General features: G+C 36.0%; 5 protein-coding genes across 11 annotated transcripts; 1 reads left to right on the forward strand and 4 right to left on the reverse strand.

The window, feature by feature from the left end:
* Positions 1-18: 18 nt before the first annotated feature.
* LOC108466934 (inactive glucose-1-phosphate adenylyltransferase small subunit 2, chloroplastic) lies at positions 19-3,090 on the reverse strand. Its single transcript, XM_017767317.2, has 9 exons — positions 2,695-3,090; positions 2,266-2,556; positions 1,811-2,086; positions 1,545-1,712; positions 1,335-1,438; positions 1,070-1,181; positions 785-883; positions 446-565; positions 19-271 (listed from the first exon to the last, which is right to left on the reverse strand). The coding sequence occupies exons 1-9, from the start codon at positions 2,899-2,901 to the stop codon at positions 155-157; spliced, it is 1,494 nt and encodes a 497-aa protein (XP_017622806.1). The 5' UTR covers positions 2,902-3,090; the 3' UTR covers positions 19-154.
* Positions 3,091-3,826: 736 nt separating this feature from the next.
* Positions 3,827-8,019, reverse strand: LOC108467229 (biotin synthase, mitochondrial). The gene is made up of 6 exons (XM_017767818.2): positions 7,642-8,019; positions 7,377-7,556; positions 6,730-6,836; positions 6,084-6,289; positions 5,554-5,693; positions 3,827-4,352 (listed from the first exon to the last, which is right to left on the reverse strand). Exons 1-6 carry the CDS (start codon positions 7,834-7,836, stop codon positions 4,059-4,061), a joined length of 1,122 nt encoding a protein of 373 aa, XP_017623307.1. The 5' UTR covers positions 7,837-8,019; the 3' UTR covers positions 3,827-4,058.
* A 4,141-nt stretch (positions 8,020-12,160) lies between these two features.
* Positions 12,161-16,091, forward strand: LOC108467136 (ankyrin repeat-containing protein At5g02620). Of its 5 annotated transcripts, none has more exons than XM_053025244.1 (5): positions 12,161-12,278; positions 12,433-12,496; positions 12,564-13,559; positions 14,059-14,468; positions 14,774-16,091. In XM_053025244.1, exons 3-5 carry the CDS (start codon positions 12,941-12,943, stop codon positions 15,632-15,634), a joined length of 1,890 nt encoding a protein of 629 aa, XP_052881204.1. In that variant the 5' UTR covers positions 12,161-12,278; positions 12,433-12,496; positions 12,564-12,940; the 3' UTR covers positions 15,635-16,091. The 5 variants fall into 5 exon arrangements, with proteins under 5 accessions (XP_052881204.1, XP_052881205.1, XP_017623162.1 ...); XM_053025245.1 differs by having other exon boundaries at positions 12,690-13,559; XM_017767673.2 differs by having other exon boundaries at positions 12,696-13,559.
* Positions 16,092-17,315: 1,224 nt separating this feature from the next.
* LOC108467095 (la-related protein 6B) lies at positions 17,316-22,310 on the reverse strand. Its single transcript, XM_017767600.2, has 10 exons — positions 21,531-22,310; positions 21,135-21,216; positions 19,907-20,001; positions 19,714-19,785; positions 19,441-19,520; positions 19,226-19,325; positions 19,003-19,050; positions 18,855-18,923; positions 18,234-18,407; positions 17,316-17,899 (listed from the first exon to the last, which is right to left on the reverse strand). Exons 1-10 carry the CDS (start codon positions 21,984-21,986, stop codon positions 17,633-17,635), a joined length of 1,443 nt encoding a protein of 480 aa, XP_017623089.1. The 5' UTR covers positions 21,987-22,310; the 3' UTR covers positions 17,316-17,632.
* Positions 22,311-22,783: 473 nt separating this feature from the next.
* On the reverse strand, positions 22,784-27,040 carry LOC108467330 (poly(ADP-ribose) glycohydrolase 1-like). Of its 3 annotated transcripts, none has more exons than XM_017767957.2 (11): positions 26,667-27,036; positions 26,427-26,600; positions 26,213-26,316; positions 25,799-26,009; positions 25,552-25,656; positions 25,285-25,403; positions 24,769-24,912; positions 24,097-24,238; positions 23,722-23,952; positions 23,553-23,615; positions 22,784-23,176 (listed from the first exon to the last, which is right to left on the reverse strand). In XM_017767957.2, exons 1-11 carry the CDS (start codon positions 26,913-26,915, stop codon positions 23,039-23,041), a joined length of 1,680 nt encoding a protein of 559 aa, XP_017623446.2. In that variant the 5' UTR covers positions 26,916-27,036; the 3' UTR covers positions 22,784-23,038. The 3 variants fall into 3 exon arrangements, with proteins under 3 accessions (XP_017623446.2, XP_017623444.2, XP_017623445.2); XM_017767955.2 differs by having other exon boundaries at positions 23,722-23,919; positions 24,154-24,238; positions 26,667-27,035; XM_017767956.2 differs by lacking the exons at positions 22,784-23,176; positions 23,553-23,615 and having other exon boundaries at positions 23,792-23,919; positions 24,003-24,238; positions 26,667-27,040.
* Positions 27,041-27,886: the final 846 nt, after the last annotated feature.

Raw genomic sequence — 27,886 nt, forward strand, 5'->3', positions numbered from 1 at the left:
AGCACGTTCCCGTGTTGGTGAATTTAATAAATGCTATTTTCCTTTAAAAAATGAAAATATTTTTGATAATCAAATCCCTCGTTATGGCTTTGTGATGTACATATCACATGCATGTATATGTGGGGGAAAAATCAGAACGAAATCTTAGTCATAATCATAAGATGCTGTTGTCTGGAATCTCTGCGCTTCTAAGAACAACCATAATTCTCCCACTGATTATATAACCATTGGCCTCCCTATCCCCTTCTTCCACATTATCTTTGTTGATAATCTGTTCGTCCAACACCAAATCTCATTTAGTGTTTCTAGCTTACCGTGTAATGTATTGGCCACTCAGACGTAAGTGTATATATATATTCACAAAGTCAAAACAAAATAGGTAATAGGTAATGCAAATGGCAAGCTGCAAAACTAATGGAGTAGGACTGCAAGAGTCCGTACATACCTTAACATTTTTCCCGATCCTTGCGTTTTTATCTACAATGGCTTTTCTAATTTCAGTATTCTCACCAATCCCTATCGGTACGCTCGTACTCTTAATGCTGCTCTCTCTGCCATCTTCAATCTATTACCAACACCAGTCACTAGTCAAGATATGTCAATACATACATATATTCAACTCAGGTCAGAAAGTTCCATAATAAAATTTTCCGGATAATTTCATTAACTCATATTTCTATGATCAAGCTGGCCAATTAAAACCACAAGTTTTAGAAGATTAAAAGCTAAACATCATTAGTTATATACACACATAATATACATACTAATTCGTCAAAGACGGTACCTGATATACGTCAGAGCCCATGATCACCGAGTCTTCAATGATTGCTCCATCTCCAATTTTCGTCCTCATTCCAACCACTGAACTTTTGATCTTGCACCTCTATTCTTACAATGAGTCAAAATGATGATTCAGAAACAAATGAAAACTGGATTCAGATTAAGAAACCAAAAACAAAAACACCAAAATGATCTCTGCACCAAAGGCATCCATATTTTTCTACTAGAAACGCTTATGATCAAATTTTAGAGAGAGGTTGGAGAGTCCTCCAGAAAATTTTATACTTACGTTGAGAATGCAACCATCTCCAATCACACTATCTGTTATCATGGCATCATTTACGATGGTAGGAGGCAGATTTCGAGGTAAAGTATAGACTGGAGAATCTCTATCACAGAAGCTGTTATCAAAGAATTTATATATATATATATATAAAGTTCGTATTAGTTTATTAGTCTACATATTCATTATTTTAAGTGAAATATTCAGTTCGATGATGCAATAATAGCACTATTTCTACTTTCAGGCTTCCATAGGTAAGTAAATTACTAACTTGTATCCTGTGTTTAGTTTCTTTATGCATTCCATATTTGCTTGGTAAAATGCTTCAATGCTCCCCATGTCCTCCCAATAGCCTTCAAACAGATATGCCTCAACCTGTCCCATAACCAAAAGGACAAGATCGTCATTCATCGACTTTTTTGAAACTATGTGGATAAATTAATGCATTTATTTGTATATACAATTAGTAAAGTCCGAGGACCTTCATTCCTAGAGATAGTGCACCTCGTATCACTTCAGTCCCAAAGTCCATTGCCTTGGGGAAATGATTATTCAGAAGATTTACCATTGTAGCTCTATTGATGAGGTAGATTCCCATACTTGGAATATAACTATAACTAGAGTCACTGCATCTGGTAAAAGTTTCAGCCTGAAACCAATTTTCACAAGTTCTGCTCAAGGAAATTTTAGTAATTGTAATTATGCGACATCAAAATGAGAGAAGCAAAGTTCACGAAGACAGCTTACTACTGCAGAGTTCACGGGTTCTTTATTTGACTTCAAACTATACTGCATGACTTGATTTTCCGTATTTATTTTCAGTACACCAACACCTGGGTCTTGATCTCTCTTGGTAATACCATTTGAAGCAACAATAGTTATGTCGGATTTTCTGTTGCGATGGGATTCTATCACCTTTTGGAAGTCCATTTTATAGAGATGATGGCCAGGAAGGACCAGAAACTCCGCTACTGGATACTCTTCTAGGACCCATAGGCATCGTCTTATAGCATCAGCTGTTCCCTGGTGTTGAGAAAAAATATAAGTGCAAGTCACGAAATCGTGCCTATGTTGACAACTGTTACTGCTTTAATACATGAACGTGCTACAGGTGTGTGCCTTGCACAAACAATTCAAAGCATTGAATTTATTATTGTAGTTTTACTATATACAATATGATTCAGTACACTGCTGTGTAATACCTGAAACCAACCCTGATCTTCAGGGCTCTGATATGCTGCAATCACTTCGACAAACCCTTCTTTCCCTAGACCTGCTCCAGAATAGGCTCTTGACAGATGGGAATTGAGAGAAGTAGAGTTGAATTGTGTGAGAGCATAAATCTTATTTATGTTGCTGTTAATGCAGTTGCTAACAACTGCATCAATGAGTCTGTAGTTAGATGCTATGGGAATAGCCCCTTCTGATCTTCTCTTTGTCAATGGGTAAAGCCTTGACTCTGATCCGTCTCCAAATACTATTGCAGCAACACTCTGCCATTGGATGAGGCAAAATTATTTTATAGAAACACGTTCGGTAACAAACAATACACATTGGATTAAAAGCAATTAGAAATATGGAAATATTCAATGAATTAAGATCCCAACATAAAATGTATAAGAAGGATGGACCTGATTTACTGGTGGATGGTGCAAAATAGGATTCGGAATTTGATGCGAGTTGAATATGGATGCTTTCGGGAACTTAGAAGGAAGCTTTGGTGAGTACTTGTGATCATAACGACCCAATCCTGGAATAATGAAATGCTTCGCCTGGATATTTACTGGGGTACCAGAGGAACAAAACTGCAATGTCATCATCAGAGAAGTCTGTGGCATGCAAGCAGCCAGAGTTTGTGACTTAATAAATAGAGAAAACAATAAGAGAATAATTTGCTTTCTTCTTCTTCATGGCTAGCGCAGATTGATCTGCCTTGCATGGCTAGTTTTTGTTGATCACACACACACACATATATCATTCTATTCAAGTATGACTTTGCTTGGCAATGCCGCATTCATACACATTTAAAAGGCAGGAGACCAGCTAAAATTATGCATAAAAGATCTTGCTACAATATTATTGACATGACTTGGGTTCTACTCTTCTGGCATATACTTTTTCCTTTATTCTTTCGGTTCCTATGAATTTAAAGGAAAGGAATCAAATACCCTTGTCACATCGGATATTCCAAATTAGCCAATCTGCTATTGCGGTTGCCTGAGGTTCACTATCAGAACACGCAGGGTTAGGGATACGGTCTCCACAGCAACCTGGCATGGTGCTTCTTTCCCAGGTGTATTTTTATAGTTGTCACTTCTAATATTAATATTATACTTCTACCGCTTAATTCAAAAGTATCATGCTTGAATTTGATGCATATCTAATCGACATCTCAGGAGTTGATCCGCACTCTACTTGCATGCTCTTTATTTTGTTTGTTTCCAATCTCTAATAGAGGTCTGCCAACCATCAACTTTGACCAATAGTTTGCATAACTCTCCTTCGCTCGTCTCTCTTATCGCTATTAGTTTCTAATTCTTCAGTGTCGTGCAAAAATGGCTGGTGCATGGGAATCAAAGCCTTGCCTTTCCCATTCAGCAACACTACTGCACTGTAGAATTTGCTTTGTTTTGGTTTGCTAACACACAGTTTGGCATCTAACCACCATCCACGTGCATTACAATTTGCATAGGCAACCATTTGCATGTTTAGGAATATGACTTGGGAGACCAAGTCCATGCCAACAATACCTTGTAGAATAAATTTTTAGACGTTAACTCTAATCTTCTTTTTTTAATTATCAAATAAATACATGTCACAAGTCTTTCACTGCATTAGACTAAGCCTTCGACACTTCTACCCTGGACAACAAAAGAGCTCATTGCCATTTATTATTGCGCAGGCAATTCCTTACAGCTAATAACTAACAAACATTACAACGAAAAAGGTCACTGAACACAATGCTACAACTACATCAAGAAGGCACTGCTTTAAATCAACCTGAAGTTGAAACAGCTTCATCACAATTTTCTGCTTCTTCCTCAGAAAAACTGGGAGCTTTTGGAATCAGTCCAAGGATTTTGAACATGACTTGATCAGCATCATAATCATTGTTAGGAGTTGTCAATAGCTTCTCACCAGTGAAGATAGAATTTGCACCAGCAAGAAAACATAACGCCTGCTCTGGCATAGAGAACCGAACTCTGCCAGCTGACAACCTGACCATTGATTTCGGCATCACTATTCGAGCAGAGGCAATCATCCGAATCATCTCCCATATTTCCACTGGCTGACCAAGTGATGAGAAATATTAATTAAGCCACTCATTCTCAAACTCACTAAATAATTCTAATGCACAACCAAAACATAAGGTGTAAACTTAATCTATTTCAATTTCAGTGCATTTACAATCCACACCAATATTGAATAAATATAAGATGCTTGCACACAGATTTCCACTCATCTTTACAACTAGACTGCTGGCTTATGCTGCTCCAGCTCTTCATTATCCATGAAGTTGTCCCACACGTCAGATTGATAAGGGTATGCAGGTCCAACCATCCAAATTTATGAAAAAGCACTTTAGAAATTTGGATATAAATGAGTCGAGCACAAACCCTAATTCGATACACTTTCATGTCCAGTTAACGCAAAGTGCTAGCATATCCAAAACCATAAGCAAATGATGCCTTTTGAAAGTAAGAATGTAAAAACTGGTGATAGTGCCTAAAACTATATACATATCAGATATTCTTTATTAAAAAGAAAAAAGCTTCAAGCTGTAGTGGTGAATGTGGACTAAAACAAAGGGAGGAAAGAACCAAATGACAGAGCAGCACCTGTAGCATTCAAGAGTGCAGAGCTTTAGAGTGAGCAAGACAAAGGTTAGAGATGCAATCTAGAAATATCCTAGTTCCATTTTTCTCTCTGATGAAAGAAATGTTCTGTATCAAATATGAAGTTTGCTCAAACCAAGAACAAATGGGTTGAAACAAGTAGATAGAGGAAAACAAGTGTAAGCAAGAGGAAGCAAATTGGCAGGAGAATTTATACTATCTTCTTTCAAAATTTAACTTGGAAGTGAGGGACTTGGAACTTCATTCCAAAGAAGAAACGTTCGGACACTGCCTCAGACAGCAGAGGTCCTCAATTACATTGGTCAGAGAAAATCAACCAAAAAATATACTAAAACCATAAGGAATCAAACAGAAAAACAACCATTAAAGTTACTAAACACAGTTTTATGGACTGCAAACTGCTGATTTCTATCTTCACTAAACAAAGAGTTTTATTGACTGAGTGAAAGTTGTTCTCTTGTATTTTTATTACAAGATAGCACAAAAGTCATACTGGTGCACACATCATCGAATCTGTACTTAGTGGTACCATTATAGCAATAAAGATGAAAACATGGAAAGAAAAAAAAAAAAAGAAAAATGAAACAAGTTCCAATGCCAGTGTTGCACATTATCTGTCGAGGTTGGAATTACCTTTTGATCTTGAAGAGGTGTGCCTTTCACTGCAACCAAGGCATTAATGGGAACACTCTCTGGGTGAGTGGGGAGTGTAGCCAATGTGTGCAATAAACCAACCCGGTCCTCTACTGCTTCTCCAAGCCCTATAATGCCCCCTGTTAAAAGTTAAGTAAATTAGCATTATTTCACTTAGAAGAAAATATAAGTAATATTCATTAGATAAAACTCAGGATATATATAGAAGCTTAATGATAAAGCTTATCCAGAGGTTAACGTAGCATTGTTAAATTTACTCAAAAGGATTTTAAAAGACAATAGTGCCAAACCAGAAACCCAGTTGTGAATTTCTTGCCAACTCCACATGAATAACCAACTAAAACAGTTTTTCTCCTTTCTACATCAGTTCAACCTTCTCAACAGGAAGATGATAAAGAAGATAAAGAAACTTGGACATTATTGACTTATAGGGCTAAATGACTAGATAACAAATCATATGGTGAAAGAATGCTTTCAGTTATGATATATTATAATGTTTAAACAATCACCTGAACAGACATTAATTCCTGCTTCACGGACATGTTGAAGGGTTTCCAACCGCTCATCATAGGTTCTTGTTGTAATAACGTTGGGATAATATTCTTTTGAAGTATCGAGATTATGGTTGTAAGCTGTAAGACCTGCCTTCTTAAGTTCAAGTGCTTGCTGCTTCTCCAGCATGCCCAAAGTGCAACACACCTCCATCCCCATATCCCTGGTAAACAATAGACACTTCAAATGTTGTTTAACTTTTGATGGAAAAATGAAAAAATATCTTAGAGACAAATATTAATTAGAGCAATGGCATGATCAAAACATTTGAAAATGGAAGAAAAAGAAGAAGAAAACCTTTAAAGAATGCTGTTCAAAACATAATAACCTCAGCATTCTATGAAATACACACACACATATATATACTACTATATAAGAAAAGAAAATAAAGTTTACAAATGTTTTTTCACTGAAGATTGTGGGTGTTTTTCAGATATTCATGCGGAAGACAAGCATCTTACCAATTGTTTTAATAACTTCACAGAATCAAGTTCACTTGAAATGTATGCTATATTCTAGGTAACAAAAGTCGCATCATAAAAAACAATTACTCGAGCTCTGACTTTCACTAAAAGCAATCTGACATCAATGATGCATTATTACCTAATTTCTTTTACATATTCAAGAATATGGTTGAAGTTAGTTTTCCTTCCGACTGTGTCTCTCCATGCTGCACCCATGCAAAAGCGTGTACTACCAGCCTCTTTAGCCTGCCAAAAATATACAAATCACTAATACCATGCTACAAGAAGTATAATTCACACAAACCATGGCTCAAAGTACATTATATAGCAGTTTATACGTATTGTATGAGTAGGAGCGGAAGACAGTAAGAAACTAACCTAGTGCAGGTATAAGAATTCTATTATGTCCTCCATGTAAAAGTTTCCTACTGCGTCAGTTAATAATTTGACTAAATGCCAATGAAACAAGAAAAAAGTGGAGAGTAATGCTTTCCCCAGAAAAGGAAAAGAAGAAGGTCCCTCATTAACTCAAAATTTGTCGGTATTTAACCAGAAAAGAGCACAGTGAGGCAGTTAGGGTGCACGGCATAAGCATTAAATTGCAAAGTGGTAATAAACGTCTTACATTGCAAAGTTAAATTGCAGTACCAATTTATGTAAAAAGGGAATACACTGCGATCTATAAATACTAATTCAAAACTAACCAGCCCCTACTAGTTTCAGCAATGATGAGAAAAACTGGAATACAAAAATGAAACTTAAAAGAAAAGAAAAAAAGGTGGTAACCTGTTTAGCTGCCTGCATAACGGCATCCTTGGTCATGAGCTTGTGGGGCTTTAGGCCAGTATGGTACCTAGAGGATTGAGGGCAATAGGAACAATCCTCGCTACATCCACCAGTCTTGATTGAGAGGAGAGTACACTGCTGCACCTCTCTGAAGTTATGAGCATATCTGTGAACTTGAGCCTAGGATGAAGTAGATAAGATTTAGAGCCATGTGTCACAGATAAGATGTAAAAATAAGAAGAGGAAAGGAGAGAAGGAGACAGACTCCACGGAAAAGGAGATCAAGAAGGGGAGAATGGTAGATGGAGTCGATCTGTTGGCGAGTCCAGTCGTTCCTAGGGCCTTCCCGGATAGTTCTCTCAGCTTCAACAGCCGCAGCCGATGCAGTGGAAGAAGAATAGTAGTAACTACAGCTTCTCACCACCAACTTGGTAGTAGTAAGGGATCGAATGGACAACATTTTTCTCTTTTTGGGGGAAGGCCCAAGCTAAGCTAAGGCCTTTGTCTCTTTTTCTCTTCTTCTTTGTTCTCCTTAGAGTCAGTCAGACAGAATAAGAGATGAGTTGAGTGACCTACTACTACCAAACCTAACTTCACTTTGGTTGGGATCTCCGCCTCTTTGTGTGTCGAGCCCACCGATCCAACGCCCCATATCACTCCATCTTTTTTTGGTAAAATATATTAACGGTGATTTAATTATCAGTGAATTTCCATTTTGGGAAAAGTTACAAAATAGAAATTTAATTATTTAGTTTTAATTTTTTATTTAATTATTTTGAATTATTGCTTATTGTTATTTTTACATTAATCAAATGGTGATAAAAAGATAATTAAATAGTTTTGTGATATTTTGTAATTTTTATTATTTAATTAAAAAAAGTTAATATAATTTTTTTACAAAAAGTGTTGGTTGCACAATGAAATATTTAAAAAATTTATGCAACTAGTATCAACTTGGATAGTTGATAAAAATAGAACATCGATAATCTATTACCTAATATCAACTTTCTATAAGAGATTGTAAATAACATTCACATCATGAAAATAATGTATCAACAATTCGTCTTAGTTGCTTTTCTAAGAAAGTAATGTGCTCTATTTTCATAAGTGAAAATTGAACCCCAACTATATAATTAAAGGATAACATAAGTAATCACCACACTACATCTCATTGTTAGACTTCAACAATACCATTACTCCTCTACCATCAAACTCAACTCCCAAATGATATCATTATTTTATGAGAAATAAATATTTTCTTTTTCCTTTTTAATCTTTTTAAAATATATGAACATAAGAATATCTACTATACGAGAAATGAGAAAAAAAAAAGAGAGGGTAAAAGCAAATTCTTAATGTCAAAATTTAAAAACCCAAACAGTGTATTACCAATATTTTATTCTCCACTCAGTTAAGTAACAGAAAAATGATAACATACATGAACATCTATATTATTATATAATAAAATATTCTAACCCTTGACGAGGGTCAAGGAGGTAAGCTTCCTGAATTTCAATCACGCCTTCTCCCAAACCACAGCCTCGTATGAGTTATCAGTTGTTCCGTCCTTTGCCTGCAGAACCAACTTGCAATTGATCCTGGTGATCACCTAAGACTCGCCTTTCACTAGCTCTTCCAACTTCAAATCCCCTTTAACTGCGTGTTATGGTCATCGACGGCAAATTCTATGATCTCTGTCACGTGCAGATCCTTGATGTTCTTGATCAGCATCCATCCTTCGATGAGAGCATCCTTTCTGGCATCAGAGAAAATGAAGGGAAGGAAAAGGTAGGACAACGAGAGGATCAGGAAGAAGGAATTTAGCTATATTTTGAGTCTGCTTTTTCTATTCTTGGTTGGTTTTGGTCGTAGGTGATAGATTTGATGAATTTGGAATGACATTATTTATAAATAAATTATAATATCTGTAATAATGGTACGTTGCTCGGCACACATGGAAGTTATTTTTTTTGTAGTTGCTATTCATAGGTTTTAATTAATGAGGATTGCTCTTTGAAATTTATTGAAATTACGGTGGAGCCTAAAACAAGGATTATGAAAGTGGAGCTGTTTGAATATCATAATCAGAGGGTGGAGACCAATTGTTATATAGTGTAGTAAGGTTTCAGTAATTGTATTTTGTATGAATTTATTTTTTGGCCAACAGTTTGTAGTATGTACTTATGTTTGGGTTAAATATGCTCAGGTCTTTATACTTTTTGTATGTTTTGGTTAAATTAGAAAGAACATATTATAAGGTTGAATGTAATAGGAAAGAAACCATAATTCAAGATTAAATTATAAGGCTGAATGTTATAGAAAAAAATCATAATTAAATCTAATTAATATACTTTAGTATATATAAAAACATATATTTTAAATTGGACACATTGACCGATACCATTCTCCTCTTCTTCTTTTTTTCTCTTTGTGGTTATTTGCCCATACACATATAATTGTCTATGTACATATCTAATAATTTAAACCTTCACATGATTAGGTTACATGGCTGAAGCAAAAGAAATTGTAATAAATGATGGGTTTGGTACAAAGAATCAACTCATATGCCCATTGAATGACAATAATGATAATAATGTTTTAAAAGGTAAAAGAAGAAAGTTTGATGTGGCATGGAATCTTTTATCAACAAGGGGTGGAGATTCTTGTCCTAAAGCTAAACCTGTCAGGCATGCCAAGCCATGCTTAATTAGAATAAGTTCCTACAATTAATACAAACCTGTCAGGCATGCCAAGCCATGCTTAATTAGAATAAGTTCCTACAATTAATACATTGGAGATATAATTAAAAAAAAAAAGGTAAGCAAAGAAGAAGAGAAAATTCATAACCATTAAAAAATGGGCATTGTAAATTATGAAACTTGCAAGCACTCTACGTGGGTCGGTGGGGTGGGGAATGGAGGATCCATAATTGGTGGTTTGTTTGTTTATTTATTAATGGACGTTGCGGGAGTGGGGCACCAATTGTTATTATCTCACCTATTATTTTAACAAGGGGCCCTATTTATATGACCAGACAACATTGGCGGCTAAACCTAATTGCAGGCTATGTGATTGTTACCCCATTTTTGTTGCTTTGCATCATTGAATCACGTTTATTTGTTTGTTTTCACCTGACCATTTGTAATTAAATGTCACTGATACATCGGAGCTTATAGATTTTTTTTTGAATGAAATTAACGGAAGGGAAGATCTTCTCACATAACAGATAAGTACTATATGAAAGTCAAAGATAGCAGTGCATACCTATCAATAACTTTTGGTAAGTTTATATAGACACGTTATTCTTGAGTGGGATTACCAAGTACTAGTTTTGGCTGGATAATTATTTATTTAAAACTATGGTTAATATTTAATTTTAAAAAGTACAAATAATTTTGATTACTTCAAAAAGTTTTATAACGAAGTTATTAATTTAACATTGTATGAGTGACACGTTGAACTCAATCACCATTTGGTTGCTTTATTCCAAGCTCAAACCCCCTTCTTTTTCTTCTTCTTCTTCTTTTTTTTTTTTTTTTGGTGTTTCTTTAGTAAAAATAATAGAGAAGACTAGTGAGTATATTAGTTTCATGAAAAGGGTCTCCATAAATGTGTTAAAAGGAGATAGAAAGTAAGAACTAGAATTTTGATTTCAAAGGGTTAAAGGTAAGAGATGATGAAACTTTCAAGTCATATATGTTTATTTCTATTAAATAGCATAGAAAAGTCACTTGATTATGGTTTTTAACATGAAAATGTTATAAGTTTGTTATGAAATTGAAGAAAAAGAAAAAAAATGAGAGGACCAAATTGAAGGAAACGGAAAAGAGAAGGCCAAGTAGTAAGAAGAGAAGAAAATATATCATCTCAACTTTTGTTGTAAGCACTACAAGGTTTTTAATTTATTTTCTTTAGACGTTTACGTTGTAGTATGGAAATTACTTAGAATAGTTATGTAAATAATATGTTAAATGAAGGGCTAAATTGTGAAATTATGAAATATGTTTAGAAAAGTATAGGTGAAGAATATAAAATGGTATGTTTGGTTGGATTTTAAATAATGATGTTGAGAAAAAGAAATGTGTATGAAAAAGGTATTATGCATGTAATTTTTTAATTAGGGACTAAATTGTAAAAAATAGAAAATGTGAAATCTTTTTCTAAATATTTATAATGTAAATAATTGAACGAAATTCAATTTCAATGCCCAAGTAGACAAAATTAGAACTATTAAGATATTAATGACATACCATTAATGAACCTCAACGCGCTCTCTTATTATTAGCACATTAATGCTCTCTGTTTAGCACATCCGTGCTCTCTATGTAATACATCATTGCTCTCTGTTTATCGGTGCATAGGAATGCACCTCCGTACTTGTTTCATATATCCTGAATGCTCTATATAGTCTACAGTGGGCAAAGGTTATGAAATGTGATCAAAATGAGCCATCAAAGTGCTATGGTAATTAATCTCGTACAAAGCTAGTGTCGCGACATCCTAGTACCTGTGTCGTGAAGCTAAAGGTAGTATGCATAGTTCAGGGGTAGCTTCAAGGGTGTGACGCGACATCCCATTACTGTGTCGCGACACCAAAGTCAAACTTGAAATTTTCGTATTCTGCTGCTTATGTTGCGACATCGAACTCTCTGTGTTACGACACAACAATCAATTGTGAGTTAAATATAATGTATTTAATTTATTTTTTATCTTATATTATAATATTATTATTGTATCTAATTTCAGTGTTACCAGTATTTTTTTCACTAATATAACTCCACTATAACGCACGAGCATCCAAACTAAAGCTTTGAAAAAGGGAAGAAAATAGTATGAAAAAAAAGAGGACACAGTTAAAACTGATAAAAAAGCAAGAAAATAATGTGCTACTAGTGGTAACTGGTAAGTTAGTGGCTGTGATATTTGTTTTCTCTTGTTTTCATAGATTTGTTTATTTCTCACTCCTCCCTTTTCTGGTGGCTCTGGTTTGGTTTGGTACAATAATACAAAGTTTGATCTCCTAATTTTCTCTTCTCTGGGATATCTGTTTTCATAGGGATATCAACTTTGGGATTTCATTTCTTGCATAAATCTTCACGCTTTTCAGCTTCAAATCGAAGGTACTATTAAGCCTTTTTCTTTTTAATTTTTTTCTGGAACAATCTTTCATTGATCATCTGTTTCTAGGTTCTTCTCTGCTTAGCTTACAGAATAAAGTTTCCGCTTAGAGAATCAACTCTTTTACCACAAGATTCTTTCTTGGTGGTTGGATGCTACTGCTTAAGGTTGAGTCTGAGAACTGGTTTCTTCTAGCTGTAGGAAAGGAAAGCGATTCTGTATTGGGAACTTTTGGGCAATTAAATTCGTATCGATCATAAAGAGGCAGAGAGTTAGTTTTGTAGGATTATGGATTCCGAGAGGTAAACCAAAAGCAAGAGATTCGGATTGGCTTCTGACGATGGAGAAAAGTTCATAATATGTGAGTCTGAAATTCCCGAGGTTGTCAAAGCAACATACTTTTAGTTGAGAATTGTTGATAACTCATTGAGATTCAGCTTTTGACCATGGAAAAACAGCAGAGTTTTAAACAACAACCTCCTCAAGGACTCCTGGAGAAGCAACAAAGTTTTAAACAATCTGAAAAACAGCAGAGTTTTCGCGGTGTTATGACAGAAAAACAACCACCTCCTCAACGGCTCCTGGAGAAGCAACAAAGTTTTAAACACTCTGAAAAGCAACAGAGTTTCCGTGGTGTTTCAAGTGAGAAACAGCCCAGTGGTCGCGGAATGATAGAAAAACAGAAGAGTTTTAGGGGCTTTATAGAGAAGCAGAAGAGCTTTCGTGTAGTAATGGAGAGGCAGCTGAGCTTTATTGGTGCAGGTGAACGCAGGAAGAATAGGGAGTCTCCAGGAAAAAGAGGTGATTCACCTCTTCATTTGGCAGCAAGAACAGGGAATTTGTCTAGAGTTAGGGAGATTCTTCATAACTTTAATGTTCCTGAGGCCAAGGAACTTTTGGCCAAGCAAAACCTAGAAGGTGAAACTCCCCTTTATGTTGCAGCAGAGAATGGTCAACCTCTGGTTGTTGCAGAGATGTTGAAACATATGGATCTTGAGACTGCATCTATCACTGCACGGAATGGCTATGATCCGTTCCATGTTGCTGCAAAGCAGGGTCATGTTGGTAAGAAATCATTCGTGACTTTGTAATTTGCTTGGGAAAGTTGGGTACTTGAAGTATATTTCTTTCATTTACATTTCAGTACCAGCAAATGATGGGCGCGGGCATGTTTTGTGTGAACATGGTTTTGTGTTTTTTTTTAGTTCGTCTTGAGCATGAATTGTTTATAATGCCTGAAGCTGCTTTTCCTATTAATTATTGTTTTCTTGGCAATTTGACTCCGAATAAGATTTGCTTTGCCCCATCTAATCATCCTTAAATTCTATTGATGAGGGACTTAACTTAATCTTGCTAAATACTTGGCTCTTCACTCTGCAATTTGGTAAGAAGCATGAAAGGATCATGTTTATTATTCACTTTCCATTTTGCTTCATGTTCAATGGCATTCTCTTCTATGGAAGTTGTTTGATGTTCTTATACTTCTCACCCTCTCTTCCCCCAAGCAATCTTTTTTTTTTACTCTTGTGTTTCTGAAATTGTTTTGATCAAAACGTTCTTCCAGAAGTGCTAAAGGAGCTTTTGGGTACCTTCCCCAACTCGGTCATGACTACAGATTTATCATGTACAACTGCCCTACACACAGCTGCTGCTCAAGGGCATATTGATGTGGTCAATCTTCTTTTAGAAACAGACTCAGACCTTGCTAAGATTGCAAGGAACAATGGTAAAACCGTCCTCCATTCTGCAGCAAGAATGGGGCACTTGGAAGTAGTGAAATCTTTGCTCAGCAAGGATCCAAGTACAGGTTTTAGGGTAGACAAAAAGGGTCAAACTGCACTACATATGGCTGTGAAAGGTCAAAATGAGGAGATAGTGCTGGAATTGTTGAAACCTGACCCTTCTGTTTTGGGCTTGGAAGACTGTAAAGGAAACACTGCATTGCATATTGCAGTAATGAAGGGCCGTACTCAGGTACTTTCTCATTCATTATCTTTTATTTAGATAATTTTCAGAATGATCAATTTATAATCTCTCTGGTTAAATGGAAGCAACTGTTCGGTTTTCCAGTCCCGCCTTGAATTTATAGGATCTTGTACTACAAAAATAATTAGTTCAGTTTATCAGAACTTGTCCCATCTTGATTGGTTTTTGTATTTCCATGCCCAAACCTTCTCTGATTGATTAAGGAGTCTTTTTCCTGCTGTAATATGTAAATCGTGTAAATAACTTAAACATCCATTGGTTGGTTATAAAGCTGGGACTCACTTTCTGTGCAGATTGTACGTTGCTTGCTATCGGTTGAGAGCATAAACATCAACTCAACAAACAAGGCTGGAGAAAGCCCACTTGACATTGCCGAAAAAATTGGAAACCCAGAACTTGTCTCGATCTTAAAGGAAGCAGGAGCAATCAATTCTAAGGACCATGGAAAGCCCCCAAATGCAGGAAAACAGCTAAAGCAGACTGTAAGTGACATAAAACATGATGTCCAGTCCCAGCTTCAACAAACTCGACAAACTGGTTTCAGAGTGCAAAAAATTGCAAAGAGACTAAAGAAACTACACATTAGTGGCCTAAACAATGCTATAAACTCTGCCACTGTTGTTGCTGTTCTCATTGCTACTGTTGCTTTTGCTGCCATCTTCACTGTCCCTGGACAGTATGTTGAGGATAACACGAAGGGGCTCTCGCTTGGGCAAGCACATATAGCTAACAAGGCACCGTTTATTGTGTTCTTTGTCTTTGATAGCCTTGCTTTGTTCATCTCTTTGGCAGTGGTGGTTGTTCAGACATCGGTGGTTGTGATTGAACAAAAGGCAAAGAAGCAGCTTGTCTTTGTAATTAACAAGCTCATGTGGTTGGCATGCCTTTTCATTTCAGTTGCATTTATTTCGCTGACTTACGTGGTGGTGGGAAAAGAGTCTAGATGGCTTGCTGTGTGTGCAACTGTAATTGGCAGCACAATCATGCTTACTACAATTGGCTCGATGTGCTATTTTGTCATTTTACATAGAATGGAGGAGTCAAAGTTAAGGAGCATAAGGAAAGCTGAGAGTCGTTCCCGGTCTTTCTCTATGTCTGTGGCTTCGGATTCTGAGATCCTGAATAATGAATATAAAAGGATGTATGCGCTTTAAAGCTATTGAAGAAGATAAGCAAGCAAGCATGGATCATATAAAATTTGAAGAGAACATCTGCTGCTTCAGCTCTATTAGTTAATATAATTACGTAAATTATGTACTTGAGCTGGAGTAAGTATCCTCGGTTCTTGTGGGATGAGATGAAACAAGATAGTGGATTCATTAATCAAGGCAAGGTGGTTGTATTTGAAGTTTGAACCGCCATCTTGTTGCTGCTGGTGGCTGAAAATGTCCTTTGGCATGAAGCCTCCTGCTTTCCATCCAGTGGCAGCTTAGCAGCTTACTAATTCATATTTTTGGCACAAGCCTAGATATGAGCTTGGAGCTAGATCTGAATTTACCTTTTAGAACTTGAGCAGATTTGGATGAAGCTCAAGAATTGTAAACAGAGACAGAGAATTATTCCTGAGCTTTGGTTTCAAGTTCATAATATAATATCCCCATTGTCTCAAAATATCTATTTCTTCATAGTCAATCAACAGGAAGACTATCCTGCCTGATAAATAGAAATTATTAGGAAGAACAACTTGAAAACATCCTCCAAAGGCAGATGAAATGTTTTTAATGGACATGGCATAGCTTCTTGGAGGATGTTAAATGCCAGCCCAGCCACCTTCAGTTGTCATCCGCTTTGTCAGAGAAGCCAGTAAACTAGTATAAAATTAAGAAAGCAATGAAGAAAGAAATAGAAAACAGTTCTACTTCTTTTATTGATAGAAGCTCTAATTATCTCACAGTGGTGAGACCAAGCCTAATATTTATACAAAGAGTTACTAGCTGCAAATACTAGTCAGTACTAAGAACCCTATACTGACTTTCTCTGCAACTGACTAACAGAAACAACATCAGCCCGGGAGCAGACTAACTAATAGAAATACAAATAAACTTAATACTAACACATGCTCTAATACATTTCTCTGATTTGCCGTTGCTTTTCTCTTGTTTGTTTTCAAATTTTCATTCCACATAGGGTAGGGTAGGGTAGGGTAGGATTCGATTTAACGGTCCTTTTAAAGTTGCCAAAACCCAATGTAAACAAACCAAAAAAAAAAAAGGCTAAAGCTCATACACTCGTACATAAAATAAGATTGTATTGTATTATCATTAATTCAATTAACCAAAATTTTAAAACTTCGAAACTCTTCAAAAATAATTCATTTTAATTTATTCATAGAAAGTTTTCGAATTAACCAAATTTTGTAACAAGTTCTCTTTCTTTTGGTTCCACGTGACAAAATTACAAAAATTAATGTTTTTTTATGTTTTAGTTCAAAAAGGTTTAAAACATGACCAAAATAACAATTAACACAATAAAACTCTAAATTAAAAGCATAATATATATTTTTCATTTGATATACTTTAATTGTAAAACTCATTATATATATTTGATTTGCTATAATTTAATTAAACTCATTATATATATGTGCTTTGACTCATTACATCATTCATTCGGCTAATATATATAATACGCTAACCTAATATATATTATTTTCAATTAATCTAATTAACCACCTTGGAATCAAATTAACCAATAACTAAATTCTTACAAATCCCCCCGACCAAGTTAATTTCAGTGACCGAACCAACTCAACCTGATCGGTTAATTTGATTTTAACCCAAACATTTACACTGCATAAAATACATGCATGGTACATACTGGAAGGAAAAGCAAAACAAATTATTCTAACGAAAAATATTATTCCTTATTCACTCATTAAATATAGGGCATTGGTCATCTACTTACTACATCAATCAAAGCTAAAAAAAACATAAGACATGCATATGTTTTTGCATCTTCCATACCCACATACAAAATCATAGGAAAATGGGTCACTCGACCCATTACCAATTATATAATTTCTTTCCAACTACGACTAATGACTAATAGCCACAGAAGGAAAACCTGTCGGCCACCCAACACCACTTATAACACACATCTCCCTACCCTTCTATAACATTGCACAAAGTCGCACGATTGTGTAGCATAAATTCCATTCATGCAGTATTAACAGCAACTGGCTTCCCTCGACCCATAGCAAATCCTCTTGTGCCATCTGGCATACGAGGACCAGGGGGCTGCTTTGCTCCAGTAGCTTGCTCATTGCTGACCCAATTACTTGAAGCTGAAGGGGGAGTGCCTACATGATTTCCGTGACTACTATGATGGTTATTATGGTATTGAGTCCGCCCACGTCCTTTACCCCGGCCCCTGTTTCTCCCTTTTTTCTGCCCGCCCTCTTTCTCATTAGAATGCTCCTCTCCCTGCACAACATAAATATATGGTATGTTCATTCAGGAATTTGGGATATTTAAAAAAAAAAAAAAAAAACTACCAAAGCAAGCATCTCAACAAAAGAGCCACGCTTTGCTTTTCAGCTCCAAAAACTAAAGGTACAATTACCAAACCAATTCTTTACACTATATACCACTGCATTCACTATTATGACCTCAAGGTAACTTCAAAGTAACAATAAATAGCAGCATGTGGAGCAATCTCATTTCTTCAAAGTCCCAATTCCATTTATGTCCAGTATTTCATTATCTTAGCATTATATTTTCCTTTCATAGTTAATTTTTGGTAGAGGTAAACACTTACTATAAGAATTGGATTGGAACTTGCAGGATTCCCATGTGAATGAATATCAGACAACTGAGAAGGATCTTCTTGTTGTTTCTCATTTGAAGGCAGTTCAGAAATACAAACATCATCTTCCTCATATTGACCTTCTCCATCATGGCCCTTTTTCGCTCTTGCATGAGCAGGTTTTGACTAAAATGAGCGAATACAAATACAGATCAGTATTGCTTCATAGTCAACTGAAATTAGCAAACACAAAGAATTTTCTCCAAATCCAGAGTTCAACTGAAATTAATGAAATACATGAAATAGGAAACAACTTCATATAGTTGGATGTCTTTTTGGTATGTCTGTGGTGGTGGGGACTCCATAATCCGCTAAATACTCATTTAACATTAAATTTTGGTTCTGCTGGCAAACATAGCATACATTCCACTACAACTATCTGGTGATACGAGATGTTAAAGATCTCAATTGATAGAGAGACTGCAGTCTGCTCATTTTCCTTGTAATCAAACAAAAATTTTGACCCTTTCTTGTTCATTACAGCAAATGAGTTACAAAAATGAATGAGAAGAATGGGGGCAATGAGGAAAAGAAATAATTAAAGCAAAAAGTTTAAATATCCCAACTACATACCACATGTCTAAGCATTAGACGGACCCTAAGACCACTCCTCCAATTTCCCTCTTCGTTAAGCTCCGCAACCTACAGAAATACAGTTATCCCATTGTTCATAACTACAGAAGGTAAACAGGGTCATTCCATGGAACTTAGGGGTACTTACAGCTTTTTCAGCCAACTCAACAGTTTCATATTCCACAAATGCATGCAACTACAAAAAGAAAGAAAATCCAAAATTAAAGCACCTACCAACTGTTAATACTTTTAATTAGAACAAATATCAAGAAATATGATCTCCTTCCATAGAATCTGACCAAAACAAGGGAAGATATCTTTCCATAGGAAACGACTAATATGGTCAGCACATCCATGATGAGCAAATGTACCTTGTTACTAAAATGCATGCCATCACTCTTTGCTGACCTAGATGCTGAAGACATCCCACCACCAGAGGGTTGAGGCTGACAGGTACGGATTGTTTTCACACTGAGAAAGAAAACATCAAGAGATATCGGTCCATCGAGACACAATAAAAATATTTAAAAGTAAAACTCACTACCTAGAGCTCATAACTTCTTTAGAAAGGTAATAGTCTCTGTACCTCCCAACCGCAGAGAAAATCTTCATGAGGTTCTGATGGCAGTGATCCTCAGGCAAATTTTCAGCAACAATTATACGAGACTATGAATGACAAGAATTTGAAAGCAATATGTAAAGACATTAATATATTAAAGTTGATGAATATATAAGCTACAAAAAAAAAAAGGGAAAAAAATCCCCTGAATAAGAAAACAAACATAACATTTATAGGAAAAAAATACATAATAAATTTGCATAAGAAACATAAAGGGAAAATAAAATGAACAAAACCTACTTGCAACTCTTCCATATCTGATTCAGTAAGGGGATGCTGGCGTCTTACTTTTTTTCCATCTTCACTAACTACCTGTATATTATGGAATCACAAAGATTTAAACAAAGCCATTGAGGAGAAATGAAACTAAATGTAAAAATAAAAAATAAGAAACTGTAAGTGCATGAAACGTTAGTAAAAGGAAAATACTCACAAGCTTTGCTGAGTTCCGCAAAACAGTAGCTAGCTGGGAATGAGTAGTTACAAGGGCTTTAATCTTCTTAAAAGATGCAACAACAGATATTGGCACTATATTGGAAACAAAGAAAATATTAATCTAAATCAACGTTGGAAAAACCAGACCAGAGGCCAAAACAATGAGGCTTTTGGTTTAAATGGTAAGACTTTGCATCAACAAGAGTTCCAGTCTAAAAACTTTGGTAAACTACAAAAATAGTAACTTATGCATGGATTAAGTTACGTTTTCGTCACTGAACTTTAATTTGTTACAAAATGATCACTAACATTATTGATTTGTTACATTTTGGTCACTAAATTGTTACCCTCTGTTAAAGCGTGACGGAAATCTCACGCGACACAAATCTTGCCATTAAATGCAGACGTGAGATCCACGTCAGTGCCAACTAAATCAAAAGGTCAAAGGTTCTCAACCCTTCGTCTTTTTCTTCCTATTCAAAGGGCCAAAACATCAATGCCAGCACTATCTTGCCGCTGCCAGATGTTTAGTAGCAAAATAACAATAGATCCTGTTGAAACGTTACAAATATTAATAGACACAGATTATAATTGGGATTATCAATAACTAAAAATAGAGTTCAAATGACTTAAATGCCTAACTATAGATCCAGATTCTAAATGAAGAAAAATAGAGTTCAAATGGCTTCAAGGATGACCAGATTCCAAGTCTCCTATTCTCGTGGGAGTCCAAGTTCCAGCCCAGGGACCCAAATACGGTTGACTCAGGTGGTTATATAAGGTGTGGCCAAACCGCTTTGAATCTCGGTTATGTTGAAGCCTTAAAAGCTTGAGCCTTGGCTCAAAGGACATTTGGCTGCAACAGGACAGTACTGGCTGTGCCATGAATGCACCGGCAATGGTTTAGGGTTCATAAAGTAAGGTTTTGTTTTTGTTTAGAAGGAAAGAAGATGAACAGGGAAAAAAGGTTCTCGAATCTTCGACCCTTTGACTCAGGTGACATTGATGTGAATTACACATCAGCATTAAATGGAAATATTTGTGCTACTAGAGATTTCTGTCACACTTTTAATGGATGGTAATGTCTCGATGACCAAAATGTAACAAAGCATGACCATTTTGTAAAAATTAAAGTTCACTGACCAAACCGTATCCAAACCATACATAAGCGACTATTACCCAAAAAAATTTTGCTCACTAAGCTCATTAATGGAAATAAATCATACCATATCCATCAGGGTCCTTGTTGATGAACCTCATAAGATGATCCGTGGTGGCCAAGTTCAAATCACCAAAATAGTACTCAACCTGTGAAATAGAAGGTGGTGTTTCACATTAAGGAAAAACTACAGCCGAACAAGACAGAGCATAAGGCTATAAAAAGAAATTGGTAACAGCTATGGTTTAAAAAAATCCTCAAGGAGCGACAACATTCATCAAGAATTTGATCATTTTGGTTTACTTGTATCCGCCAATGATTAGATAATCTTAGAATCAGATTCTAGAATACAGCACAAACAAATTCAACAATCAAAAAAGAAATAACACAAGTAATTGAAGAATCACAAGAAAACAAACAGTAGAAAAAAGTTGCAAAAAATAGTAATGAATGGTAAAGTGACCTGATTCAAAATCTTCAGTGTAGCTTCTTCAGATAGCCCGTTTTTGGAGGAAATCGAACCATGATCCTTGTGCTCCTGATGATCTTTCTTAGCAACAGCTTCAACTTCCTGCTCTCGATGATGATGGTTCTGGTAAGGATGATGATGATGATGATTTCTCATGGACATATGATGGGGAACGGGAACCAAGTGAGGTGGCATAGGCACGGGGAGGTGAAACGCCGCCCCCGCCGGCGCAGGAGGAGGAGAGTAGACGTGCATGATCCCAGGGGGTGGAGGAGGAGGGATCATCATCCTCATGCTTTGCTGCTGTTGTTGCTGCTGCTGAGACGTCGAGCGAGTAGGCACAAACTCGGGCGCCTGGGCATTGAGCCGACTGGATGACAAGTTCCGCAACAGTTGTGGATCTGAAGAAGATGATGATTGCGGGGAATCTAGGGTTTCTGTCAGGGCCATGATTTGGGGATATAGAGATTTTAGAATTTGGTATTCCTTTTTTTTTAACTTATTTTTTTCTGAAAAAGTTACAGCAAATAAAAATTTGGGAGATTAGGAGCGGAGGATATATCTTTGACTAGGTAGGGTTTACTGGCTGTGGAGACTGAGAGTGAGAGGGCCCTGCCTGCAAAGGACGACGCCAAGGGAGACGACAATGGAGAGGATTTCTCGACCTTTACTCAACCTTCATCCTGCCCTATTTATACTCGACCTTTACCAACACCCACTTCCTCTAAAAGCCACACCCATCTGTGGGTGAGACCGAGACAAAACGCTGTTTAATTTCACTAGAAATAATTTTATTTTTCACCAAAAATAAAGTAATTATTATTTAATACGAAATTATCATGTATCTTATTTATTTAATTTTTATTTTTCAAGGTGCATATCAAATAATTATCCAAAATTATTTTAACTTTTTAAAAGAAATTAGTATTAACTCCTTTTATCCAAAAATTATTATACCAGTTAAATATTTTTACTCCATTTATCTCAATGCAAGACGCATAAGGCGTTTGATACAAGTAATGGATACCTTAATTATAAAGTTGTGTCCATTTTTGAAACATCGATAATTTGATTCCCTTTTTTCATTACAATTTTTTTCTAAAAACATTAAAGAAAATCATCCTTACTATCAACCTCTGGAAGTAAAAATAAAAGAAGTGGAAATCTTACTGAAAAAAAAAACCATTTCGGGGAACAACAAACAGACTCTTAATTTAGTACTTTCACTTGCATTGCACTTAAGGTAGTTTTGAGAAAAGAACATCTTTGATGGTAAATGAAATTGGTGCAGATGAATAGCTCCTTAGAATACAATTTACATCCTAGCAATGAATGAACTGAAAGACATGTTACAGATAGGAGCCATAAGTCAAATACAAAAAGACATGCTAAAAATAGTTAGGGACTAGGGAGGCACCACACAGCAGATATACATAACTAAACTTTCACAAACAGCAGAAAAGAAAAAATCAATCATTTAAAGCATAACAAATTACATTATATTATTTCGGCAATGAAGGAAGAAGCCAAGCAAAAAAGCCAACGTCTGCTTCTCCCCTCAATTTCTGGCATGAATATTCTATCAAAATGTTCCAAAGGTCTCCAACATTCCATTTCTGCAATATAATCCACTGAGTCACCTGCCATGTGAAGCCAGAACGAAAGAGTATTAATATTGCTATTAATGCACTCAACAAAATATTGAAAAAAAGAAATTAATGAATTGACGGGGTTCAAACCCAGACAAGCAAAGCAACAATAACAAATGAATACAAGCAATATGAAGGAAACCACATGAAAATTTTTAAGAAGGAACACCAATTGTTCAATTGACCAGAGTGGGGCACCTTCAACCCAAGATTGATTGTGACAAGTGCACTTTGCTTACCCAGCACACAGTAGAATGTAAGGTAGCCAGGGAACATATTAAAGATCCATGATAGTGAACCATTACAATGCCTTGTTACAAATCTTATCTACAATGACACTTCTACTCTTAACAAGAACAAGCAGTACCTGAGCAAGACTTTGCAGTGCCTCCAGACCAAAAGTGTAGTATGAAATGAAAGGTCTTAAAGCCTGAAACAAACGTAACAGACCATACAGTATTTAGATATTCACAAGAGCCTTACACCTTTGAGGACCATGGCATCTAATATTTAAGCTGCAAGGACAGAATAACTACCTGAGAAGCAGCAAGCCACTGAATTATGGTCTTCACTTCAGGATCTCCTCCAAATGCACCACAGCCCCAATTTCCCGTTGCTATCCCAATATAATTTTCACAGTCCTCTAAGTGCCAACTTTTCTCATCAGACTTTCTGACTTCCTCTGTCCTGGATTCTCCTTTAGCTTTAATAGGCAGAGAAGAACCTTCATTTAACTGTAAAACAGAAAAGTAATGATCATCATGCAACTTGATATAAAGAGCAAATCCAAATTATGCTAGACCACAAGAGAACCCACATAACAGAACTTCAACAATAAATGTGTATTTTAGTCCAGGGTTCATCAATTAGGGAATAAACACAATAGAGGTAAGATGATAAAACAGTCCTGCCAAAATTTCGTCCCCGGATATGTCACCATCATGTTTATTATCTTTGATCAAACTGACCAGCACTGAGTTCATCTTGAATAGTCTCTTGTACTGGCTATATTTTGATTGATCCAAAAAGCCACAAAATGCCTTATTAGTCTCCCTACCAAACACAAATAGAAGCGATATAGGTTATACAATATGAATTAAATAGGAAGCAAGATGAATGTAAAAAATCTAATTAATACAATTGTAGAAACAAATCTCAGAAGTTCCACATTATATACCATGAAAGCCTTTATCAAGTACATTGCATGCGGAATCGATTAACGTTACGAGCACATGACATGACATAAAATAGTTCATAACAGTTATTTATTTAAGATCTAATATATTATTGCAACTCAAAAAACTCATTGACAAGAGTAGTGCAAAATTTTCCTAAAGCTCTTTACTTTATGCATATTTGCAGCAAAAGTTTTTCAGTCTAGAGGGACAAAATTGCTTTAAACTAGGTTTCTTCTTTCTTAATTTTGGGTTAAGATTCAATGCAATGTTCTTAAAGCACCAGCAGCCCCATCTGGTAACTTAATAGTAATTTTAGTCCTCCTGGCTGTCATCAGTTTTACTATTTGTTTTTCCTACAAACCTGGCATACACATGAATGTCATGCAAAAACCAAAATTTGCATACCGAAGAAGGTATTTCGGTTTGTACTGTTTCATTCTTGGACTGCACAAAGCATCTATAGCAACAATTCTGGTTTTTCGTCTTCCAAGAAAGTCAACACTCCTTTTGTCCACATAGTCACCAGAAAACCGAAATGAAGAGGCATATCTGTACTAGTTAAAACAATATTATTATCATAAATCAACTGCAAAAGAAGGAAAAGTAGAGGCAGGTAGTCATCAAACTCTTCTCTCTTATTGGAGATGTATCTAAGGCGGGGAAGTAAAGCACTACCAAAAGACTGTTTCCCTAAGCCCCCCAAAAAAACAGATACAGAACCCATGGAACGTTGATTTCATACAACTTTTACAGCATGATAAATTTAAATGAAAATCATATAGAAGTTATTATACTTCAGAAATAAATATATACAAGTTACAGTGGTACAAGCATACCTTATAAAAATGAAATAACCAAATAGTACCAGACCCGTTTACAGGCTTATGGTCTATAAACCAATGAGTGGTGCTTACTACTTACCCTGTATAGTCAGAGAACCTCTCTGCTCCAACAATTTCTATAGCTTCATTGTCTGCCATGGAAGGCAAGAAAAGCATGCCAGCAATCAATTCAGGATTGATCATGAAACGAATTTCTTCCTATTAAAATATTAGAAAAGAATCCAACCAGTAAACAAGGTCTCTGAAAATAATGGCTAGAGTAAAAGGTGAAAAGAATCAAGAAAATGAAAGAGTAGTCCATAATGACAATAATGGTGTCAATGAAGCAGAAAAAGAAAAATCAGACCTGCACACAGCCCCTATGTAAAGCACCACCACCAAGATATTTATTAGCAAAATCCACTTCAAGAGCCTCAATAGCGTGATCTTCTATCAAGCCTGAGCTGTGGACCTGCGCCATTATAGACAGATAACAGGAGGATTGAACCACCGCAACGGTAGGATGTTGGTACAGAAAAAAAATAGGCCAAGAAGAAACAAATGTGATATTGAAATTTAAGTTTAGAAATAGATTCTATATGTCGAATAGTTACCTGAAAAGGGCAGAGGCGGATAGTTGATTTGGTCCAAAAATCAGCATACGGATAAGAGAGGAATGATTGCCAAGGATGATGTTCTAAAGAGAGAAGCTTGCGCTCAAATGAGACAGATCCTGTCGGCATTTGCAAACATATCCTTTGGAAATAGCAGATAATGCACCTCACTTTGTTTTCTTGGCTCTCACTGTAACTGTCATAGAGACTCCTGAGGATATATAGTGCTCATTTAGTGTTTGAATATAACCAAGAAAGAAAAGGAAACTTTAAAAGTAAAATTCACAAGTGGCGAAGTACAGAGTAAATGCTTCAGATTGAAAAAGAGAAGCCAAAGATGCACAACAGCAACTTAGAAATTAATAACGAGAATGAGATTGATAGCAAGACGATAGCAAAAGAGAGCTGACATACGCAAACAATTGATCAAAGTTGATGGTTGGCAGATGTTTAAGACCTCTATTAGAGATTGGAAACAAACAAAATAAAGAGCATGCAAGTAGAGCGCCAATCAACTCCTGAGATGTAGATTAGATATGCATCAAATTCAAGCATGATACTTTTGAATTAAGCAGGCGAGTAAGTAGAAGTATAGTTCATATTAGAAGTGACAAGTATAAAAATACACCTGGGAGAGAAGCACCATGCCAGGTTGCTGCGGGCCCAAGATGCGGAGACCGTATCCATAAGCCCGCGAGTTCTGATAGTGAACCTCTAAAAGGGAAGGCAACCGCAATAGCAGATTGGCTAATTTTGGAATATCTTCCGCAAACCATTTTCTGGAGTCGGCCCCGGACATGAGCTGCGCCAGAAATTCATTAAACAACTAAAACGAAGAGAAAGCCCAGAAAAGCAACCACTTTCGTACCTCATCAAAGAAGAGGGCATAGCCTAGGGGGGCAGAGAGAGCGAGAGGGTCAGCGAGGGAAAGAGAAGCTCTCATGTCGGAAATGGCGATGGAGAGGACTTCGCCACAGTTGACTCGGCTGTGATCAGGACCTCTGGACATCGCCTCCAGAGCCTCAACCACTTTCGATGGCCATAACAGTCGCCTCGAAGATCCAATTACTAACGGTAGATAAGGCAGGATCGACTCCAACTCTGCGCTGTCTTCCATTTTTTCTTTGAGATTTATTGAGGATTCTTAATTTTGACACAGTCACATATGAGGTTTATTTTCCCTTTCAGCGCAGTCACATGGAGGCCAGAGCTGGTAAAACATAATTATAGAAAACATAATTATCTCTCTCTTATTTCCCTTTTATTGATATTATTATTCAGAAAAGATATTTATATAAAAATATATAAAAATTATTATAAATAGAAATAAAATTTCATTTGAAAATCATTTCTAAAAATTCTTTGTGTTTTTACTCCATCTTTAAATATTATTAAATAGTTCTATAAGGAGTTACTGTAGAAGTTTTTTTTTATAGAAATTGATTTTCTTATTATACATTGCTCAGTGCTTAGTAGACTATTCTCGCCAGTACAAAATATAAATAGTTAACGAGCTTCATTGTATCTTCAAGGCTAATTTATTTGAAACTCATTTGCACACCAAATTTAGGTGGGAGCAAATAAAGCTTTAAAGATAGTGGCTTGATACACGCCTTAGAGCATTGTCCTATTTCTTCATTCTCTGTTTGAGTTCCATTCGTTGTTTGAATTTTATTTGTGTGTTTGAGATTTTTCTCACCGGAAATTTTTCTCACTAAGGTTCACTCGAAGCACTCAATGTGTGACACATCCCGAAATTGGGTTGGAAGTATCAATGTTTGTAGGATGAGTCAGTGATTTTGGATAGACTTTTGTGTTTATTTTTGTGTTTTAAAGACAGAATGAGCTTGCTCGTCCATTCTACAGTATTTACGTTTAACAATGTGTTGAGTCTGGTGAGTGTCAGTGTCGTTGTTTTGAGTTTTGCATTAGTTTCTTTTATTCTTTTATATTTAGTTTCAATCGAAATCCTTATAGGTTGGTGTGTTTTCATAATCAAGTTTCAGATTGGTTAGTGAAGGCGTTTTGGTTGATTTTTAATGCTTTAGAATCGTATTTTTACGGGGGGTGTGTGTTCTTAAATAGTTG

This window comes from Gossypium arboreum, chromosome 2 (genome assembly GCF_025698485.1).
Source record: "Gossypium arboreum isolate Shixiya-1 chromosome 2, ASM2569848v2, whole genome shotgun sequence".
Lineage (NCBI taxonomy): Eukaryota > Viridiplantae > Streptophyta > Magnoliopsida > Malvales > Malvaceae > Gossypium > Gossypium arboreum.

Excerpts from the sequence above, each read along its gene's own strand:
- LOC108466934 (XM_017767317.2), bottom strand. The coding sequence starts at position 2,901 with ATGCCACAGACTTCTCTGATGATGACATTGCAGTTTTGTTCCTCTGGT. Across the intron at positions 2,557-2,694 it reads ACCATCCACCAGTAAATCAG|AGTGTTGCTGCAATAGTATT; the intron begins GTCCATCCTTCT and ends ATCCAATGGCAG. Across the intron at positions 2,087-2,265 it reads AAGATCAGGGTTGGTTTCAG|GGAACAGCTGATGCTATAAG; the intron begins GTATTACACAGC and ends TCTCAACACCAG.
- LOC108467095 (XM_017767600.2), bottom strand. The coding sequence starts at position 21,986 with ATGGCCCTGACAGAAACCCTAGATTCCCCGCAATCATCATCTTCTTCA. Across the intron at positions 19,786-19,906 it reads TGCGGAACTCAGCAAAGCTT|GTAGTTAGTGAAGATGGAAA; the intron begins GTGAGTATTTTC and ends CATAATATACAG. Across the intron at positions 18,408-18,854 it reads GTCTAATGCTTAGACATGTG|TCAAAACCTGCTCATGCAAG; the intron begins GTATGTAGTTGG and ends CGCTCATTTTAG.
- LOC108467229 (XM_017767818.2), bottom strand. The coding sequence starts at position 7,836 with ATGTTGTCCATTCGATCCCTTACTACTACCAAGTTGGTGGTGAGAAGC. Across the intron at positions 7,557-7,641 it reads TTGATCTCCTTTTCCGTGGA|GCTCAAGTTCACAGATATGC; the intron begins GTCTGTCTCCTT and ends ACTTCATCCTAG. Across the intron at positions 5,694-6,083 it reads AGGAATTAATGTCTGTTCAG|GGGGCATTATAGGGCTTGGA; the intron begins GTGATTGTTTAA and ends AACTTTTAACAG.
- LOC108467136 (XM_053025244.1), top strand. The coding sequence starts at position 12,941 with ATGGAAAAACAGCAGAGTTTTAAACAACAACCTCCTCAAGGACTCCTG. Across the intron at positions 13,560-14,058 it reads TGCAAAGCAGGGTCATGTTG|AAGTGCTAAAGGAGCTTTTG; the intron begins GTAAGAAATCAT and ends ACGTTCTTCCAG. Across the intron at positions 14,469-14,773 it reads TAATGAAGGGCCGTACTCAG|ATTGTACGTTGCTTGCTATC; the intron begins GTACTTTCTCAT and ends CTTTCTGTGCAG.
- LOC108467330 (XM_017767957.2), bottom strand. The coding sequence starts at position 26,915 with ATGGAAGACAGCGCAGAGTTGGAGTCGATCCTGCCTTATCTACCGTTA. Across the intron at positions 24,239-24,768 it reads AAACCGAAATACCTTCTTCG|GGAGACTAATAAGGCATTTT; the intron begins GTATGCAAATTT and ends TGTGTTTGGTAG. Across the intron at positions 23,177-23,552 it reads CACTGCAAAGTCTTGCTCAG|GTGACTCAGTGGATTATATT; the intron begins GTACTGCTTGTT and ends TTCACATGGCAG.